Source organism: Leucopleurus acutus (genome assembly GCF_964270905.1).
Source record: "Leucopleurus acutus genome assembly, chromosome: 12".
In the NCBI taxonomy this organism is placed as follows: domain Eukaryota; kingdom Metazoa; phylum Chordata; class Mammalia; order Artiodactyla; family Delphinidae; genus Leucopleurus; species Leucopleurus acutus.
The window spans coordinates 34285320-34305068 of record NC_139154.1 but is presented as its reverse complement, the minus strand read 5'-3'; the positions used below and the strand labels follow the sequence as shown (position 1 = coordinate 34305068).

The 19749-nt window shown below is 45.9% G+C and overlaps 1 protein-coding gene across 2 annotated transcripts in view; it reads right to left on the bottom strand.

Annotated features, from left to right (window-relative positions):
* GRHL1 (grainyhead like transcription factor 1) overlaps positions 1 to 8983 on the bottom strand; it is a 44818-nt gene extending 35835 nt beyond the window's left edge. For both annotated transcript variants that reach the window (XM_082851591.1, XM_082851592.1), the window contains exons 1-4: positions 8874 to 8983; positions 5463 to 5649; positions 2892 to 2962; positions 629 to 1019 (exon numbers count right to left, since the gene is read on the bottom strand). In XM_082851591.1, the coding sequence (XP_082707717.1) occupies positions 629 to 1019; positions 2892 to 2962; positions 5463 to 5649; positions 8874 to 8893 (669 nt within the window). In that variant the 5' untranslated portion in view covers positions 8894 to 8983. The remainder of the gene's footprint in view (positions 1 to 628; positions 1020 to 2891; positions 2963 to 5462; positions 5650 to 8873) is intronic.
* Positions 8984 to 19749: the final 10766 nt, after the last annotated feature.

Here is a 19749-nt window from a genome sequence, read left to right as displayed (position 1 = left end):
TTCTACTAACTCTGTAAGTGGAGATGGATGCTCCTTTCCCCCCATAAGTCATTAAATACAGTTCCAAACGTCCTCAGCCCCTAACTTTTACCCGAGTGACGTGTTCATCACCACAGAGCCCTCAGAAGTAATTGGAATTAATTGGTAAATGTCACACAATGCACTTGTCATCAAGCTCTACCCGCCTCTCCGACAATGTACCAAGCAAGAAACACTAAGCAAATATACGATAAATCATTTTATATTAAGACCAGTTGTGGGGAGCTTGTTTTGGTCTAGGACAAAAGCCAAAAGCAGACTGTGTGTCTATGTCTGCTGTCCACGGAAGATTAAGTATGCAGCTCTCCTTCTCATTCTCCAGCAAATCACTTTGCTGAAATCATAATTGTTAACTCAGCTGCTTGTAAGATTAGCCATGTGCCCTTGATAATAATTTCTGGTTTTATAGGTTTAGTTTACAAATTATACCCATGGACCTTTTCTCTTTAAGAAAAAAAGAAAAACACCTCTTTTGTTCCCAATCCACTGACTTCAGGCTGAGTTTCAAGCTTACATAACAAGGAAGAGGTGGAACCCAATACTTATACAAACACACAGCGTCTTAGGAAGATGCTTTCATTTCCTGTACCTCCTGAACGCCTTCCTTGAAGGTCTCTGAGAAGGTAGAGTCTGGAGTACGCCTTTGAGCATTTGGGGGTTGAGCACCAGAGCTGAACTGGTCAGCATTCAGGTTCCGGTCGAAAACCACCACACGCTCTGTGGGCTCAGGATGATACACTGCTGGGGGGATCCCCACAGCAAAGCCGTGGTGCTGGGTCTCTGTCTTGATGGAGTGGGTAGGCATCGCTGCTATGGAGACAGTGACCGTGGTGTCAGGAGCTGTCAGATGGCCCCTCTTGTCGATGCCCAGCTGGTTGCCATGGGGAAGGACAATGTTAAATGGCACATTTTTCAGCACTTGCACTCTGTTTTCTCCAGCAGAAATGAGGGGCTGCTCAGTCACGTTTGATATGCTATTTCTTTAAGAAAAGAAAAGAAAATTGTGTTTTCAAACTCAATGCTGATACAGTTCCTTGACAATTTTAATCTTCCTAATGGCATTGGGCTATTGGGTCCCGTGCAATAATAATAATATACTTGGTAGAAACAAAATAAATAGGAAATGGCACAACAACCCGTTACCAGAGAAAGGGGAAAAAATGCTTTATAGTTACAGGGCAAGTAAAATCCAGAAGTATCGAGTAAAATTTCATTTGAAATGCTGAGAACTCAGAGCGTTCCTCTACTATATTTTATTTCCAATAATCCTATAAAATGATCATATTTTACTAGAAGCCTGAAGCTACAAACGTGATTAACTGGAGCAGTATAGGCTGGTGGTTAAAGTACAGACTCTACAGTCAGACAATGTAGATTCAAAATCCTTCAGTAACTACGTGCTCATCTATAAAATGGGGATAATGATGGTACCTATCCTCACAAGGTGGTGATGAGGATGAAACGAGAATACACTGAAATGCGTATAATGATGCCTGGCACAAGGGCTCAGGAAGTGTGAGGTACTTGGTCCTCAACCACCACTTCTCCCAGTACTTAGACTCACTTGCTTTCTCTATATTTGCACAAATTACTTTTGGCTTAATAAATATCCTGGGCAATATAAGATGATTTTTAGTTTAGAGTAAAATTGATACATTTTCAAAGCCTCCTCAAACCATATAGGCTGATACCTTTAAGGGAAAAAAGCTATTCGGCAACTTTGCACATTTCAAGATCAATAAAATATTCAAACCTTAAACCATAAGTTCACTCCCAAGACTGTCTTAAAGAAATTTCTTTAGAGAAAAAGGAAAAAGCTATTTAGAAAGCTGTTCATTAAGGCTTTGTAATAGCAAAAATCAGACACAGCCTTAATGTTAAGGATAGCTAGGGTCTGCCTTAAAATATTCTAGCAAAAATAAAATTTAAAAATTAATTAATTAGAAAGTTGGAGAAGAGGGAAGAGTAGATCAAAAAGGAGGAAGTAAGTTGATAACAGTTGAAGCTGAGTAGCTACTGGCTTATACTATTTCTCTACTTTTGTTATGTTTGAAAGTGCCTATAACAAAAATTAAAAAATAAAAGCCATAAGCCCTTTTCCAAATTATGAAGATTAAAACAGCAATATGGAAAATATTTATGAAATATACTGAGTAGAAGAAAATCCTATCTGTGAATATAATCACAGCCCCATAAAATGCGCCTGCACGCCCAAACGGCAAACAACTAAACTGTGAGCACAGTGGGATTCTGAGTGATCATTCTTTCTTCAAAAATGTTTTATTCTTTTATTACTAATAGAACACAGGGCAATTTAAAAGGCACATTTAACTTTTTTTCTTCATGGCTATAAAGTCAAGGCTTAATTTGAATTTCTGAAAGTTTTAACCTAAAAGATTTCAAAAATAACCTCAACAGGAGTTTGGAATACAGCTGAACATACTTTATTAAATTTTACTCAGGCAGTTATTCAAGATCATTGATACTTATTTTTTTTAATGGACCCCCACCATTGCCTTAAGACACATCCTTCTTAAGAGAACCTAAAAGACAAATAAGCAAACAGTGCACTCACGTGGTTACTAAAAACATCCCTTTGGGTGCGGAGAAAGTTATTGCTTTTGTTTTCTAGAAAAGGCAACTACACCTAAAGAAACGGGTGACTTCTCAGCAACAGAATCGTAATTATTAGTGAGAGACAAATCAGTAATGAGATCTGAATTCAGATATTAAGAGGCCAACTTACCCATCTCTTCCACTAGCGCCTGTTCATTTAAACAAACTTTTGCTTTATTTTCACAGAAACCTGGCATTTTCAAGTGTACTGTTTTATGCTCTGTATTAAACATTACCTTTTGCTATGATCTGGCTCTGGGTGCTCAACATCTGGCTTTGCTGTTGATGACCTTCTCTCTCGTGGAACCTTAGATATTAACACACATGACAACAATTTAGTTCTTACTCATGAAGTAGAGACACAGTCCTTACTTTTCAGTAAGCTCAACCATTCACATGCCTACTGACTGCCTACCGAACCCCAGGCTCTGAGGACACGCGACGAATAAGACAGTATCTGCCCTCAAGGAGTTTACAGTCTGGTCACCGGGTTGATATGTAAAAACCAACTTTTATTTAGTTGCCAAATAAATCCAGAATTTCCAACATTTACTTTGTCATTGAGTTTGGGTTTTATCTGTTAAAAGAAATACCTCTGGTCTGGTTCTACCCATTTATCTACATAATGTAATAGAGAAGAAGCTACTGAAAACACAACTGGGCTCTTTCAACATTCTCCCTGCTCTTCTCTGCTACCCTTCCTTTCAGATCAAACGCAAAACCAAAAGGATCAGCCATATTAACGGTTCACTCCAAGATCCAAATGTTGGCTCCAAATGATAAATTTCTTTAGATACGTTGGGATTCACACTGTCTGTTACCCAAAGGACAAATCAAACTCTGTTGGGTCTATTCCTTTTTTGATTCTGCTCCTCTTTGCATAGGAGGTGACAGCAGGCAAACATTACTGGGTGTACTGCAGACATCAACCCAGCTGAGGCTTATTCCCAACATGTACTCCAAAACCACTAAGATGTTTGAAACTGGTTTTCAATGTGAACGTAGAAATTCTATTCCTACATTCTCATTCTACCCTTAAAGACAAAGTAAATTATTGTTTCACGTATTAACAACACGCTTTTAAAGCTTTACCAAAGTTATTATATAAAAATGACTGATGGTTACACCCAAAGAATTGAAACAAATAAGTCAGTTTATTTAAAAAGGAAAATAAATAACCCTACAGCTATTGCAAGAAGGCTGACATGCAGTACTACTAAGATTGCCACCCTTAATGGACAGACATGAGGATTTATCTCCTAAGATGTAAAATACTTTTAGGATGACCCTTTATTTAAAATACACACACATACAACCACTGCAATTAGTGTTATTACATAGGTCTTTCTGGCACTAAACTTGTTGGGTTTCTCCCATTCTCAAAAGTTTCAATTAAAAATATGTAACTTCAAACTTCATACTTAATACTTAGAAACTTATGGTTTTACACTGAGTCAATAAAACAAGCCATAAGAAGAACAGATAATATAAGTTCTATTTGTGGCACACGTCCCAGGCAAGGGTTTCTTCTAGCATCCTTGGTTACTGTGCAAGTTTCCATTCATATTTAAGGGAAAAAAACTTACCTCAGACCTCAAACACAAGCTGGACACATGGCCTCATACCAGAAAACAATTAAATCTTTTGTTTAGGTCGCCCCCCCCCATTTTGATAATCAAACTATCTTCTTTGCTTTTTACCCTCTGCATTTCTTGTATTCAGAGAAGAATACAGTGTCAGAATGTAACAGAGGGCAGGCAACTGGTGAATCTGGGTGAGAGTATCTGGGAGTTAATTATCTTGTTATTCTAAGTTTTCAACGTTTCAAAAACAAAGAGATGGTAAAAATAAGCTGTAATATATAGCCATTCCTGGGCTGTATCTTACAGTTTATATATATACGGGCTATGGGTCAGAGAGAAGAATGCCAAAGTAAACCCAGCAAGCAGAGCCTGCCCCCCACAGGGCAGCGAGGCACACTGAGGCGGGGGCCTGGGCACAACCTGAAACCCTGGCTGCAACACATACTAGTTGTGTGACCTGAGAATCTTATTTTTATCATCTGCAAAACAGGAATAATAGCACATATTTTCCAGGGTTGCTGGAGGGATCAGAAATCACATTCATTCTGGTAACATGGCTAGCACAATACAGGTAATCAGTAAGTGGTAGCTAGTATTATTAGGATAATGATGACGGTACAGATCAGGGGTGTCATCTCCAGATATGAACACCATGTAAAACTCCAGGCGGAGAACAGGCTGTGTTTAATTAAGACTAATCCAAATCTCTAGGAACAGGCAACAAAATATATCCTGACCTTAGAACTAGAAAGTCCAAGGCTAGAAAATACGGGTTTTGTTTTTTTCATGAATCCCACAATCAAATCAAATCAAATGCTCTGTAAGATCATTTAGGGAAAAGGAAACCACTCTGACTACATAGGAATAAAGGTTAGAGCACAGGTAAATGAACCAATGTCCACTCTTGATGGCACTAAGAACTACCTCTGGAAAAATGATCAATCTCATTAAGGCACAGGTAACATCTTCTTTTACGGGAGCTTCACCTTTCAGATAGAGCCAGAACAGCTGGCTACTTTACACATTTTAAAAATGACCCATTGATTCTACGATTGTAGATTTTCAGCTTTGAACCACAGTAAGTCAAAGTACTCATTAAACTATTTATAGTCACTACAGAAGCAACCTGCATTACATTCTACCAGCAAATTACTGTTTTATATGCTGTTGAATCAAGTGTGCCTTGGGCTGTTGTTAGGGTTTTTAAAGAGCAGGCAAACCCACCTTGTAGTAGTCATAGAGCAAGCCCAGCGCAGCTGCACTGTCTTCATCTCCATTGATGCTCATCATCGCTTTGGTTGCTGCAGTGAGAGGGTTTTCCAGGAAAGATTTCCAGGCTTCATCCTCACTAGTGTAGGAACGACGCTGTGGATAAAGTGCTTCATTCTGAAGAACCAACACTGGCCGTTTGCTTAGGAGAAATTTTTTTAAGAAGAAAAAATATATATATATCTCTATCTCACATCTTTTTCTACTACAGGTCATCATAAGCTAATTTTTTAAAAGGCAAACAACCAATTCCTTGATGTTCCAATAAAATAGTCCATTGTTTCATCAATGACCCTAGTAAAGTTAAATTAAGACAAGATCAGAAGACAACCCGCTTAAATGCAGCCCAGTGGGTCACCCAGTAAGCTATAAGGTATTTAGGCAGCACAGGGAACCTGCAGTTAACCTGCACATGGAACCCAGGACACACTACCTGGCACAAAAAAACCCCAAAACCAAAAGTCAAAAACCCACTCCAAGAAAATGTCAGGCTAAGCAAACACTTTACAAAAACAAACACAAGGACAAAGTAAGGCAAAACAGAACATTCACTCTCTTCAGACATATACATTCAGGACTGTACCCTCTTACACAGAGTATATATGGTTCAATCACCATGCTGGTATATGATATCTCCCTCTTTCTCCCGGTGATGCCATGCCTTAAAAACTACAAACAAAGGGGAGAGGAGGAGAAGACGGAAAGAAAAAGGGCGACTTGGTTTAATCCTCGGGGGTATATGAGAGAGTTAGAGTATTCTACTGATTACCAGCAGACTGAGCATGGAATGTGGCCAAAGGCGACTGTAAATCAATAAGGAGGCACAATTCTCTGGCATGGGAGTTAACTGTTTATCGTAGAGATAAACACTTAAGAATCTACAACAATAAATGCAGCCACTGAACAAAAAGAGGTTTTTAAGGAAATAAGTGGAGAAATCAGTTTTTAAAAATCTTTACTGGTTTTTCATACTGGGCAAGAACTGTTCCACTTTAACACTGTAGTTCGGTGGGAAAAATCCAGAAAAATCCACGGAGAACTTAGTAGAGTCTTAGAGAAGATTTAACTTAAAAGATTAAAGCAAACATGACTGATTCCAAAAACTTGAAATGTAAACAGCCTCAGTAACTGTTCAGTGGTTCTGTTTAGTAAGTCAATAAAGAGAAAAAGTGGAACACTACCTCCAGCAAAATCAAGCAGTTTTTTTTTAAGAAAAGCTTTTTAAATATTCAGAACTGCTCTGAATTATCACCATCCTAACAAAGCAAATTAAAGGATCAGTTCTCATTGCAACACACAAATGAAATATGTAAATTGCCTAAAGGTGACCTACCTACTCTAAAAGTGAATGTAGAAAGATTGATTATCTTCTCAAGTAATCAACAAGGTTAGGGTTTGGCAGTCACCCAGGCCCTTTAAAAACAGATACAGATTCAGAAAAAGGAGAACATCTTTGAAAAAAAGGGGGAAAAAAAATCCTACAACTTAATTATCCTCAGTCAAAACTGTCTTATTTCAAAGCCAATGTTTTTACTCCTAAAGTCCTAGGAGCTCACATTTGGTAGGAAAAGTTTTGAGGTGGTATACTATTTTAACACAAAATAAACACGATGGGCTGTTCCAAGCACATGGTTGGTTTAAAAATGAAGACTTCCCACAAATCTCAAATTAAAAAAAAAAAAAGTAATATACAAAGGGGCATTCCCTGCGCCATCAGGAGGACAGAACAACAAGCCACTGAACCAGTGGTACTTTGGGGGTGATTTGGTGTTCTGCGCTATTATTAATAGTGTAATACCTACTTCCAGAAGATTATGACAGCACTTGGCTCATTCAATTCCCATAATGCTAGTTTTTCAGCTTCCCTTCTTCTCCCACCCCCATCCCAAATCTGCACAAGCAACAGAAAATAAATATTTTTTTGCCAATGGTTTTGTTTGTGATCACCCTGAAGGTGTCTCAGATTTCCAAACTATGCCTAAGGCCAAAATTGGAGCTCTGGAAATATGCCTTATCTAAACTATAAGTCAAGAAATAAACACGAAACCAGCTGCCTTTTTTAGTCTACTTCCTCATGACAGTCAGGCTGTTGTTAGTCCCTAAAGCCTCATCACTGCCCTCTCCCTGAGTCTTAAACCCTTCACCAATGATCTCTGGAAGACTTCTGAAATACAGTTCAAGCAATAATTTATCTGCATATTCTACACCACAAGATTAATTGAAATTTAAGTTATCCATACATAATAATATCTAAACCTCTCATCCACAAGAAGAGCACCCTTAAACAAAGCGATCCTCAGCAAATAATTATAAAGCTGGGAGAGTTACCCCTCTGCCCTGGATTTACTGATCTCAAATACACTGACTGGTCTGGTGCGATTTACTTGGGTTTTTTTGGCGGTTTTCTGTTTCTTCTGTTTTTTGGAGCAATTTTATATTTACAGAAAGGCTGCAAAGAAAATACAGAACTGTCCCTCACCCAGTTACATTATCGCCTTACATTTGTGAAAATATTTCTTTAATCACGATCGCCAAAAAAGCACGTTAGTAAGCACAGTGCTCTCTAGTCTACCATCCTGATTTCAAAGTTCCATACTCTTGATATTTCTGAGCATTGCTAGTTGCAATAATCCGTAATTACCATCAGTGAGGCAAGTGGGGGAAAAAAATGCAACAATTTTCTCAGCCAGGGAAAAGAAAATGCCAGGACACCGGAGCACTTCCACTTTCCCCTCAATTTCCCCTTTCGGAAGTTCTAGCAGCCTGGCCGAATGACACGGCTGAGCGACAGAGATTACCTGAGAAGCTCGCCCTTTCCAGCCGCGGAGCGCGTCCCAAAGAGCTCCACTGTCCCCCCTGAGCGAAAACGCCCCGGTGGGGACACGGGGCCGCCGGCGGGCAGAGCCCCAGCCCGCGAGCGGGGCGCCCCGAAGCTCCCGCCGCGCACCCGGGTCACCGGAGAGCAGCAGCGGGGCGCGCCCGTGGGGTGGTCCCCCAGACCAGGACGCGGAGGCCGGGAGTGGCGGCTCCTCTCAGGAGTCAAGGCCCCCAAGGCAGGGGTCCCCTCAGGGGTCTTCGGGGGAACAAAGGCGGCCGGGGGTGCGGACAGGCAGAGGCCGCGGCGGAGAAGAAGGCGGGCGGCGAGACGCGAGACGCCCGCCCTCCCAGCCTGGCACCCCCGCCTCCTCGCCCGGCCTCGCACAGGCGCCCCCCGCCCGCCCGCCCGCCAGACCTCGCACCCGCCCCGGCCCTCGCCTCGCCCGTCCGCCCGCCCTGCCTCGCAGCAGGTGCGGCCGGCCGGCTGGCCGGCCGGGCAACAGGAGCCCGGCCGCACGGCCGGACTCGCCTGCCAGCGCCCTCACTCACTTGTCGTACTCCTGTGTCATCGTGCTCGCTCGCCGCTGCCGGGCCGCAGAACTGGACTTTCGGGTTGGGACAGTACACCCGATCCGGGGGGAGGAGGCGGCGGCGGCGGCGGCGGCGGCGGCGGCGGCGGCGGCGGGTCCAGAGCGGCGGCCCCGACGGGCTGGGTTCGCTTTTCTCGCTTTGAGCCGGCTCCGCGCGGGCAGCGAGCACAGGGCGCCCGGGCTCAGCCTCCCATTGGCTGGCGGCGCTCAAGCACAGGGCTGGGCCTCGGGGCCGGGAGCCTGGCGGCGCTGCCTGATTGGCCGGCGCGCCGGGGCGCCGGGGCGCCGGGGCGGGGCCGAAGGGAGGCGACGGGGCCGAGCGGCGCGGGCGGGGGTCCGCCGCTCCGCGTGGCCGCGTCCGTGTGGCGCGCCCGGCGCTCGCACCTCCCACCTGTCCGGACTGGCAAAGCCGCGAGGCTCCCAGTGCGCACCTGCAGCTCCTCGGCGGTCTTCCGCGCTCCCACGGCAGGGCGGCCAGGCGCTGCGTCCCAGCTCTGCCCCACGGTCACGGCCCTCGGCAGCCCACCCGCGGGACGGGCCGTGCCCTGGCGCCGCCTTCCCGGGCGCTGGGCGCTCTTCCTTCCTCGCCCGCCCGCCCACCCAAACCACCCGCTGCTCCAGTGATGGAGCTTCCTCACCCGGCGGCTGTGCCCCTCACCGGTTCCCGCGGTCCGCCGCTCGGCTGCCTCGGGCGCCTTCCCGCCTGGGGTCTGTGGAGCGCCCCCCCTCCTCGTGCCCCCGCTCACCTCTCATTCCGCGTGCACTTACTTAAGAGGCTCTGGCTTTTACCCGAGGAAGCTCAGATGTCTCCCTGCTCGTCTTGCCCACCGACACTCTCTGGCTTTAGAACCCCCTGTTCATCCACTTCAGATTGTCCACTATGTGACAGTCACTGGAAGACTGCCACAGTCTCCTAACCCGTCGTCTCCCCCGCCCCCGGTGCGGCCAGCGTGGGTGCCCGTGGCGTGGTCGCCCCAGCCTCGCGGGAGCCGCCTCCGTCCCAAGTGCCTGCCCCTCCCCTCTCCTGGGCCCCACCTCTCTGGACGACCCCACCAGTCTCGAATTTCCATCTCTGCTTACGTCTTAGCCCTCTGGGAACCACATCCCGACTTCACCCGCCACCCCGCACTCTCCTCCCCGACTGCCGCCCCTCCCGGCACCCCTAAAGCCGTCTCACTCCTCTCACCAGCCAACTTCCATTAATTTCCACCCCTACTTATTCCTGGCCGCAGTTGTCCTTCCTGAGCCGAAGCTCCCTTCTCCAGGGTCTGCCCTTCATTCAACAAATATTCTATGCCAGGCACTGTTCTAGATGCTGGGGATACTGCAGTGAAAAGAGGGGACGAAATTTCCTGCCTTCTTCCAGCATCCTTCTTGCGGTAACAGACCGTAGACAAAATAAAGGCAGAGGCTCAGCCTTGGGGAAGGTGGGGACGCCCGGTGCGTTCGGTGAACGGCAGGAGCCCAGAAGGGCTGGAGGACAGAAGGACAAGGGAGATCCATTCAGGGAGGTAATGGGGGCAGGGAACACTCCTTGTGGGGCTTGGGTGCCCTTGTACAGTCTTTGGCATCTACTGCGTGAGATGAGGAAGCATTGGAAGGTTTGGAATAGGGCAGTGACATGACCTCACTCCTGTTTGAAAGTAAATAAGCTGGCTGTTGGGGGTAGGGGACAAATGTGGGAGCAGGGAGACCAGGCCAAATATACTAGTCGCTTGGCCTAGGGTGGTAGGGTGGAGTGGTGAGAAGTGGTCAAATTCTGGATCCACTCTGGAGGTAAAACCAACAGAATTTCCTGAAAATCGGATATAGGGTGTGAGAGGAAAAACAGAGAGTCAAAGACTACAAGGTTTTCAGCTGAAAACTGAAAAGAATGCTTGGCCATCACTGAGATGGGGAAGACTGCAGGCAGAGAAGTTCTGGAGGAGGTCGGGGTTTCATTTTGGTCATGTTAATTTCAAGGTTTTTATTAGAGATCCAAGTGGATGTATCAGCAGATGGTTTGATATGAGCCTGGAGTCCTGGGAGAAGTCAGGTTTGAAATGACATCTGGGAATCATCAGCACAGAGATGGTATTGAGAGCCTGGAGATGGGATGAACCTCAGTGGCGGAGAGACAGGAAAGAATGGGACCAACACTGGAGGAAAAGGAAGCAAGGAGGAAGAGTGGTCAGCCAGGTCACATACTGCCAGGAGGTTAAGAAAGATGGGCATTTAGCAACATGGAGGCCATTAGGGCCTTCATTCAGTACCAGCTGATCCCTCATCCACTCCCACCAACTTCCTGCTCCCTGTTCTCTAGGCCTCTTAGGACCTAAACCGGCAACCACAGACACTTCTCACCATCATGCCCTTCTGCCATTTCCAGTTTCTGTCCTCTAGCCCTGGGTACCACGCTGGAGCCAGGGAGGCTGTTCTTTTTTATTCTTCACTATCTTGTTTAAATAAATTATATTTTTAAAGTGGGCTAACTTAAAAATGATTAAGTAAATAATAGTACACGTGGTCCCCAGATATGGTGCAAATCAGCAGAGCTGTGCCGCAGACGTGACTCAAGTTGGGAAACAATGTCTCTTTACCTCATCCTTCCCTCTTCTTCCTCTAATCTGTCTCCAGATGTGGCCAGAGTGACCTTTATCAAGCACAAATTTTAGATCATGTCACCTTTTACACTCTGGATAAAGTCCAGACACCTTAGCAAGAGTGTGACTGAACAGCTCCGCCCGCTCTTTTGCAATTCTGCTCCTGGCCCTGCTCTGCTCTGCTAAGAACACGCCCTGCCCCCCAGCCCCTGCTCCCCCTCTTCCTGCTTGGCAAACTCCACTCAAGCGTCCAGGCTGGGCTAGGACCCCCTCCCCTTCCTCCAGCTGTCCTCCCCGGCCTCTAGGCTGGGTTAAGTGGCCCACGTGCACCCACGGTACTTGTGCATCACCCCATCACCACACTTACCACATTCTGTTTGTAATACTCGATTTTCTGTTTGTTTCTGTCTCCACCATAAGTGGGAGCTTTTCAAGAGAAGGCAGGGATTGTACCGCTTTCATTTTACGGTCCCCAGCCTCCTGGTATTCACATAGAAGCTGTCCAGGAAGTGTTCACTGGATGGGTACCTTCCTCTGCAGGCATCTCTTCTGGCCCTCAGCCTCCTCCCATCTGGACCACATCGGGGACTGGCTTAAATGGCTTTCCTATTGCAGAAGACGCACGACCTCGTGCTTCAGTCCCACTGCCTGGTACGCGATAGGCACAAAATAAATATGGGATGAATGAATAAATATCAAACCATAAATCCAAAAACAAGAACAGTAAAGGCCCGAGGTTATTAGAACTTAGATGTACTAATAAAAAAATTGGGTCTATTTTGTAAATCTGAGTATTGGCTTATTTAGTTTGTCTCCAAGAGCTCTCTAAAATAGACGTTAAAATCCATATCTATGAGCTGTTGTCAATACCTTATTTAAAATTTTTTTACTATTCTTAAAATTATAAAAATAATACATGCTTATAGTAAAAAAAGAAGAAGGAAATGTAAGCAATACAGAGGGTTTAGAGCACAGAGTTGCTCCCTCTTCCCTCCTGTCCCTCTCCCCAGAGATAACCACTGTTACCAGTTTTCGTATAACTTTCCAGATATTTCATATGCATCCACAAACATACATATGTTTTATTTTCTTATGCAGAGGGATGCATACTGTGCCCAGCCCTCCTCAGCTTGCTTGCTTTCACTTACTTTAGGGTCTTGCACATTCTCCATGTCAGCACCTATACATCTACTGCACCTTAAAAATGGCTGCATATTATTTCTTCGTATGGATGTATGATAACTAGACACTATGAGTAAGCAATCAGTGTTTTTTTTTTAATTAACAATTCTTTTTAAAATTTTATTTATTTGTGGCTGCGTTGGGTCTTCGTTGCTGCATGCAGACTTTCTCTAGTTGCAGCGAGCGGGGGCTACTCTTTGTCGCAGTGCGCGGGCTTCTCATTGTGGTGGCTTCTCTTGTTGCAGAGCACGGGCTCTAGGTGCGTGGGCTTCAGTAGTTGTGGCACACAGGCTCAGTAGTTGTGGCTCTCGAGCTTTAGTGCACAGGTTCAGTAGTTGTGGCGTATGGGCTTGGCTGCTCCGTGGCACGTGGGATCTTCCCGGACCAGGGATTGAACCCGTGTCCCCTGCATTGACAGGTGAATTCTTAACCACTGTGCCACCAGGGAAGCCCCTGGGTCCTTTTTTTTTTAAGAGAAGGAGGATCTTTGAGGTAACTTTCCAAGTCGTGGGCTTCAGAATAGGAAATGAATTTTGGGCCCCTCTCCCGTAGGAGACCGACCACCTGGTTTTAACAGACTTGTGGAAGTAAAGAGGCAGACCGGGAGGTGGATTGGGAGAGTCACAGACCTGTGTTCTAGTCCAAGCTCTACTGACCTGCTGGTGACCTCAGTAGAGTCACTTCTCTTTGGGCTTCCGGAAAAGGATGAGGTTGGACAGGTCATCTGGTCCCTTCCAGCTCCAGTGTCCCCCAACTCTAAGAATGGTTGCTAAGAATAGTTCTGATCTTGGCTACCCACAGTTTACAGACTGCAGTCCAAGCTCCTAAGCCTGGCATTCAAGTTCCTTCCCAATTTGGCCCCAACCTACAGTTCCAAATTTATGTCCCAGTTAAAAAACCCCAATGCCCTGGACCCCATCACAGAGTTCCCTGAATACATCCTGCAATTTCAGGCCCCTGGTTTCCTGTGCTGTTCCTTCTCTCCACCTCACCACCCCTGTCCTGCATCTTCTTTCAAGGCCGACCTCCAATGCCGTCTCCTCCAGGAACCCTTCCCATCCCATACAAATTCCTCCCCCAGCTCCTCAGCTACCCCTGAATAACCACTCATCACAAGCATCTGTGCCTTTTAGTTAATTCAGTTTTGCATGAGTTTGAGGGGATGACTTTAAGTGCATAAGATCTGGATTCAAACCTCAGATCTACCTCCTGTTTTTACTTTAAGCAGTCTACTTCACTGCCAGTCCCCAGTTTTCTCAACTGTAAAATGAGGAAAACAGTATCAAGTTTTGCAGAGTTACAAAGGATAATGCAGGTAAAGAATCTCACGCGATGCCTGGCTCAAAGGCCCTGAATGGTTTGCTTCCATCTTCTTTAGAGACCAGCAGGGCAGGAACCCTGTCCCATCCGCCCAAGCACTTGTTTGTTGGCCATGCAACCTAACGCCATGTGCAGGGCTTGTCACAGGCAGGGACCTCACCCTGAAACAGCCCATATTGAAGGGATAGCTTAAGTAGTAGCAAGATGAGGGCACAGCCTCCATGCCTGACATCCAAGAATCTGTACCAGCCAGTTCACCAGAGCCATCGTGTCTCACCCCGTTTGCCAGTGCCTCTTGTGAGATGAAAGTCATCCACTCCAGACAAATGGGGTGTGGAAGGGAGAGTGTGGAATCTCCACCCTTGCCTCCCAGCCCTGTGATTTAGGACATTCTGGAACCTCTGAGCCTCAATTTCCTCAGCTGGGGAATATGAGAGATCCCTGTCACCCAGGGCTGATAGGTTTGTTTTGTTTCATGAAAAGTGTTTCAAACAATGCCAGACCTATTAGAACTCAAGAAACATTAAATGTTCCATCTCCCCATTTTCCTCACTGTATTATAAGCTGCTTAAGGAACAGAAACTATATATCATATTTAAAAAAATCCCTCATCATCTAGCATGGGGATAAGCACATTACAGAGGATCAACGATTGTTGTTATTCAGGATGGTAATGACAGCAACCTCCTGGAGGTAGCCGGTGCTCAAAGCAGTCACGTACCTGAGTCACCTGATCCTTAAAGCAACCCTATGAGGTAGAGAGGGTTACGCCCATCTTGTAGATGGAGAAACGAGGTCCAGAGAGATCAAACAATATTTTCAAAGTCTCATAGCCAGTAAATTCGGGACATGAACCCAGGCATCTCATTTCCAAATCCCACACTTTCCCTCTAGGGGGTGGTGCAGCTGACATGTGAGCATTTCTGCCTGATATTCTGGGGTTTCGCCTGTGGCCCCGTCATAAAGCAGCCTGGACACTTTAAATGTGGCAGGGCCGTGGCCGGGGCTCCTTGTGACAACATCTGGCTTGGGAGATGGCGTTTGATCGTCCTCTAAGTTGATTCCCAAGCACTGACTCTCCACGTTGTGTTCGCCACACACTCTGTTTTCAAATGCCTTCAGTGGCATTGCTGCAAACGTGCTTGCTCTTGGAGACTCTGCCCCTGCCTCACCTTGGCCACTTGTTGGGCCAGGATGACTGTGGTCTCAGCTGAGTCTCGTCCAATACGTGGCCCTCCATCCAGACTCTCTCCCTGTTTCTGAATGGAGGCGGAAGGAGCCATGTCAAGTTTGGTGTCACCCTCCTTCTGGCAACTAGAACCCAGATATCTCACATTCTTTTCTTATGGCTTCACTGTAGAGCAGTCATTCCAGTGAAGGCTCAACAGTTGCAACAGGAAACCTCTCTTGCTTGTGACTAACGCGGAGTGAGGTGGAGCCATGATGCTTCCTGCCAGTTCAAGGAAACGCCACAGGCAGGGGGGCTGGGAGGCCCTGGCTCTGCTTGCTGGCTCACATTTGCATATTTTACTCTTCAAAGAAAAGGTGTCTAGTGGTAAAACATCTTCAGCTATAAAATAATATCCATTTAAAGCTGTAGCATCTCATCAAATTTTAGTACAAGGGATATTAATCTCACAGGTAGGAAACAGGGAAAGGGACTGTCACTTGCCCAAAGTTGACATTTCATGAACTCGGTTTTTATGTGTAGATACACTCACTTTTGTGTATCTTTTCTACACCATGAGACTATCAATTCCAGTATCTGGAATTTTGAATTGCATCTGTTGGTGGTAATTAGAGAAAGGAAGATTTAGAGATTGAAAAAAGGAGAAGGGAAAAATCAGGAGAACTTTGAGACAAGCATCAAGAGAGAAGAAGTAGAGGGCTTCCCTGGTGGCGCAGTGGTTGAGAGTCCGCCTGCCGATGCAGGGGACACGGGTTCGTGCCCCGGTCCGGGAAGATCCCACATGCCACGGAGCGGCTGGGCCCGTGAGCCATGGCCACTGAGCCTGCGCGTCCAGAGCCTGTGCTCTATGACGGGAGAGGCCACAACAGTGAGAGGCCAGCGTACCGCAAAAAAAAAAAAAAAAAAGAGAAAGAAGAAGTAGAAATCAGGATTGCTTTCCATGAGGGGAAAGGGACTGGTGTGTGTTTGGTCTGAAATTATCGTGGGCATCACTATGGCTGTATTACTTGGGAGCTGGGAGACAGTTGAGCATTACTTACGTAGGTATCCTTCAATCCTTTTAATAAAAGTGCCTCAAAGCATCACAAAACTCCACGGGACTCTACCCTGGGGTCATTGTGGGGATCAGCAGATGAGGACAGCAGCTCTGAGAAAAGAAATCAGAGGCTCTAACAAGTAGATGGAGGACCAGGCAAAGCACAAAACGTGCTTTTTGGTATACATATGATCCTTAGTAAAGCAAAACCGATGTACCGGCGTCTCACTGAAAATGTGTAGAAGAGAAATCCTGCAAAGTTTCTGATGAGCTATGGTGGTAAGTGGAAATTAATTGTATAAACCTCATTATCACCAATTAGATGTGTAAAATCTCCTAAATATGCTGCTTCTATGACATGTTACATTTATCATTTTATCTTTGTGAACTCTATTTTTCATATAAGGTCTCAGGTGTCTTAACCTCAAAATCTCCCACCCAGCCCCAGGTGTACAGGTACATACTCAACTCACTGTCTGGCAATCAAATTGCTCCATCTGGAGACCAAGGCATGTTAGCACGAATGTTGTAAATGCCCTAATGAGACGTGTGCTCCATGCATTGGGAAGGATGGGTCCTGCCTGGGAGCTGAGGGGGGAAAGTGGAGGAGATGGCGTTTGAGCAGGGTCATCAAGGGGGAGTAAAGGTTCTCCTGCGGCAAGGGAGGGCACTCCCGACAGAGAATGCGGCACGAGAAAGGTGCCGAGCGCGAGTGTTCAGAAGCCCCTTGCCCGAGATGGAGGGAGAAGGCGCCGGGCGTGAGACAGGGAGAGTCGTGTGGGAGCCACGTTGTAATGGACCCCAGGCCAGCCCATCGGGTTGCAGGCGGCAGGGAGCCATCAAAGGGTTTAAGCCTCAAAGTGCTATTAGATCTAGTTTTGGAAAATAACTGGCAGAGGAATGAGAAATGTTTGGAAAGGTGAGAGGTTTTGCAACCTACCCGTGGGGAGGAGATGAGGGCCTGAGGTGGGCGGCAACTGTGTCGACGGAAGATTGGACACTAGCCAGAGAGAAACTCGGTGGTGGAACTACCAGGGCTGAGTGACGGATGAGACGTTGGCGGTGACAGGTAGCGAGGGCTGGCGACATATAGCTTGGGTGGTTAGCCAACGGAGCTGTGATTGAGACCTGAGCACAAAGGACAAACAGGCTTGGGGAGGAGGCTTGGAGGAGGGGTTTGGTGAGGATACACTCTCCTCACATATGCTAATGTTTTCTTCTTTGGAGTAGCATTGCGGTTCCTTAGATTCCAAACTGACATCACCAGGGGCTGAGGTCTTCCAGACATAGCTCTGTAAGGTGGTAAAGCCCACGGATTCTGGAGCTAGGCTACCTGGGATCAGAATGTCTCAATGTCCTTATTTGTAAAATAATACAGCACCACATCATCCGAGATGACGCAAGGATTAAAAGAGGCGATTTGGGTCAAGTGCTTAGGACGGTGCCTGGCACATTCTGAGTACTATATAGTTAGTGGATGAGGCCACAGGTAGACCGTGGGCAAAAGTTATGTCCATTTCCTTCCCCCTTCTGTCTTTAAAGTACTTCAGTTTGATTCCAAACCAACATTTGGAAGGCAGACAACTACGTTCATTCATTAAGTAGTGATCATTGCACTGTGGTAACTGATAAGAAAGTAGGAAAGCTTTTTGTAATTTTCCTTTTTCTATCATCATTACTTTCATCAAAGGCATTTATTAAACAAATACTGGATGTAGGGCTCTATATGGAGCCATGAGAAATGGCCCCCAGTCTCCAACTTCCTGCCTAGTTAGGACAACAGGACACACGCTGAATCAGGCTATACTAAATGCCAAAAACAGGAGGCGCTGTGCGTGCAGAGGAACTGAAAGAACGGAGCTCCCTTTGATGCCTTTTCAGACAGAGGGGGGACTGAAGTAGGCTGGGGTCGGGGAGGTGGAGGCAGGTGGTGGGGGGTAGTCCCTATCCTCTGCGCCTGGGGATGGGCGGTGGGGTGCCAGGGGATAAAATGCAGACTCTGAGGCCAGTCCACCCACTCTGATCCTCAGGCAGTGGTGAGAAGGGGGCAGGCAGGGGAGCCCCGTCTGATCAAGACGCAGATCCCTGGGCTGCACTTTGAGAAAGACATTGTGGCTAGATGGGCGTGGCGAGGGGCTGGCCCCTGCCTGAGGGCCCCAGCAGGCTGACTGCTTAGGGTGCCAGGGACCCCAAGCAGAGACCTTTCCAAGGAGACTTTTATTTCTGGTGTGAATTTCTAAGAAGAGAAAGGCGAAAGTCAGTAAACATGTTTTTTATAACATTTTCTTATCCTCTAACATGGTAAAGAACACATTTTTGCTACTTTAACTTTGGGAGTTTTAAAATTCAGAGACCATTTTTTTCATTTTAGGTAATGTTTAACTTAATCACTTAATCTGAATTAATGTGGACAACAGTGGTGACAAAAGATAATTATATTTAAGTGGTATTCTAACTTAAAAATTCCTTTGGGAATATCTGTGTGAGTCACCCTGTTCAACTCAAATATCCATAAAGCATGTACCTTACGTGTTTTATGGATATTTGATATTTGATAATTTTCCAGAAGGAACTCATTGTTGCAGAGGGCAAAAGGCCAAGTCAGCTGAAATAGCAGGTTCTTAATTTATAGTCAATAAAGGACTCTTTTGTAAGTTCTTCTCAAGTCATAGTGTATTATCAGGTAAGTCCGGCACTACAATCACTTTATGCTTAAATACTTCACAAGGGAACATACACTAAGGGCTTCTTGAAAACATTTTGTGAGACAATACTGTGTGAATTTACTCGGCTTTCAAGAATGCAAAGGCATTTTAAATTTTAAAAAGTCACCGGCTAAATACTCAAGATAAAAATACACACTTTTAAACACTTTTAGCTATCTGCAATATTTAATAACTCAACAGAATTTTATAGCCACCATACTTTGGAAATTCTATTCAAGGTTTTCCTTGAGACTCGGAAGTAATGCTTCTTCTTTCCTTCTAAGCAGTATAGCTTTCTGTGTCAACATACGGTGGAATTAGTACTTCTTTTTTTTTCCCTCCTAGGTGGCTTTGTGCCAATGGAGGGAGGAAAAAATCCCAAAGAGATAACAAAGGACTATAGACACTCTGCAGGTCAGTGTTCGGCCTCCTTCCTTTGGGCTATAGAAGCGCCACTTCTGAGTGGCAGTGACAGGTCTGCTGCTTCCCGGCCAGAGGGAAATGCTACCCTTCAGGTGAGATAAGGCTCCTCGCCCTGTGAACAATCATTATGTTCCCATAACAATGTTGATTGATCCCATGCAAGAGAAGCCAAACCTGGCAGGTAGGAGACACTCCCATTCCTTTTAAGTCTAACACAGAATCTCACACTGCCTAAAGAAACCTGCATTTTTTTAAGGATTAAAACACAAAAACCCCCAAACCAACAGAACTACGTTCAACATGTATGAGCTATTCCTGCAGAATAATGAACTGTTTGGGACAATGTTCTGTATTCTCGTGGGAAAAGACGCTCATTGTATTTTCACCGGATTTAAATT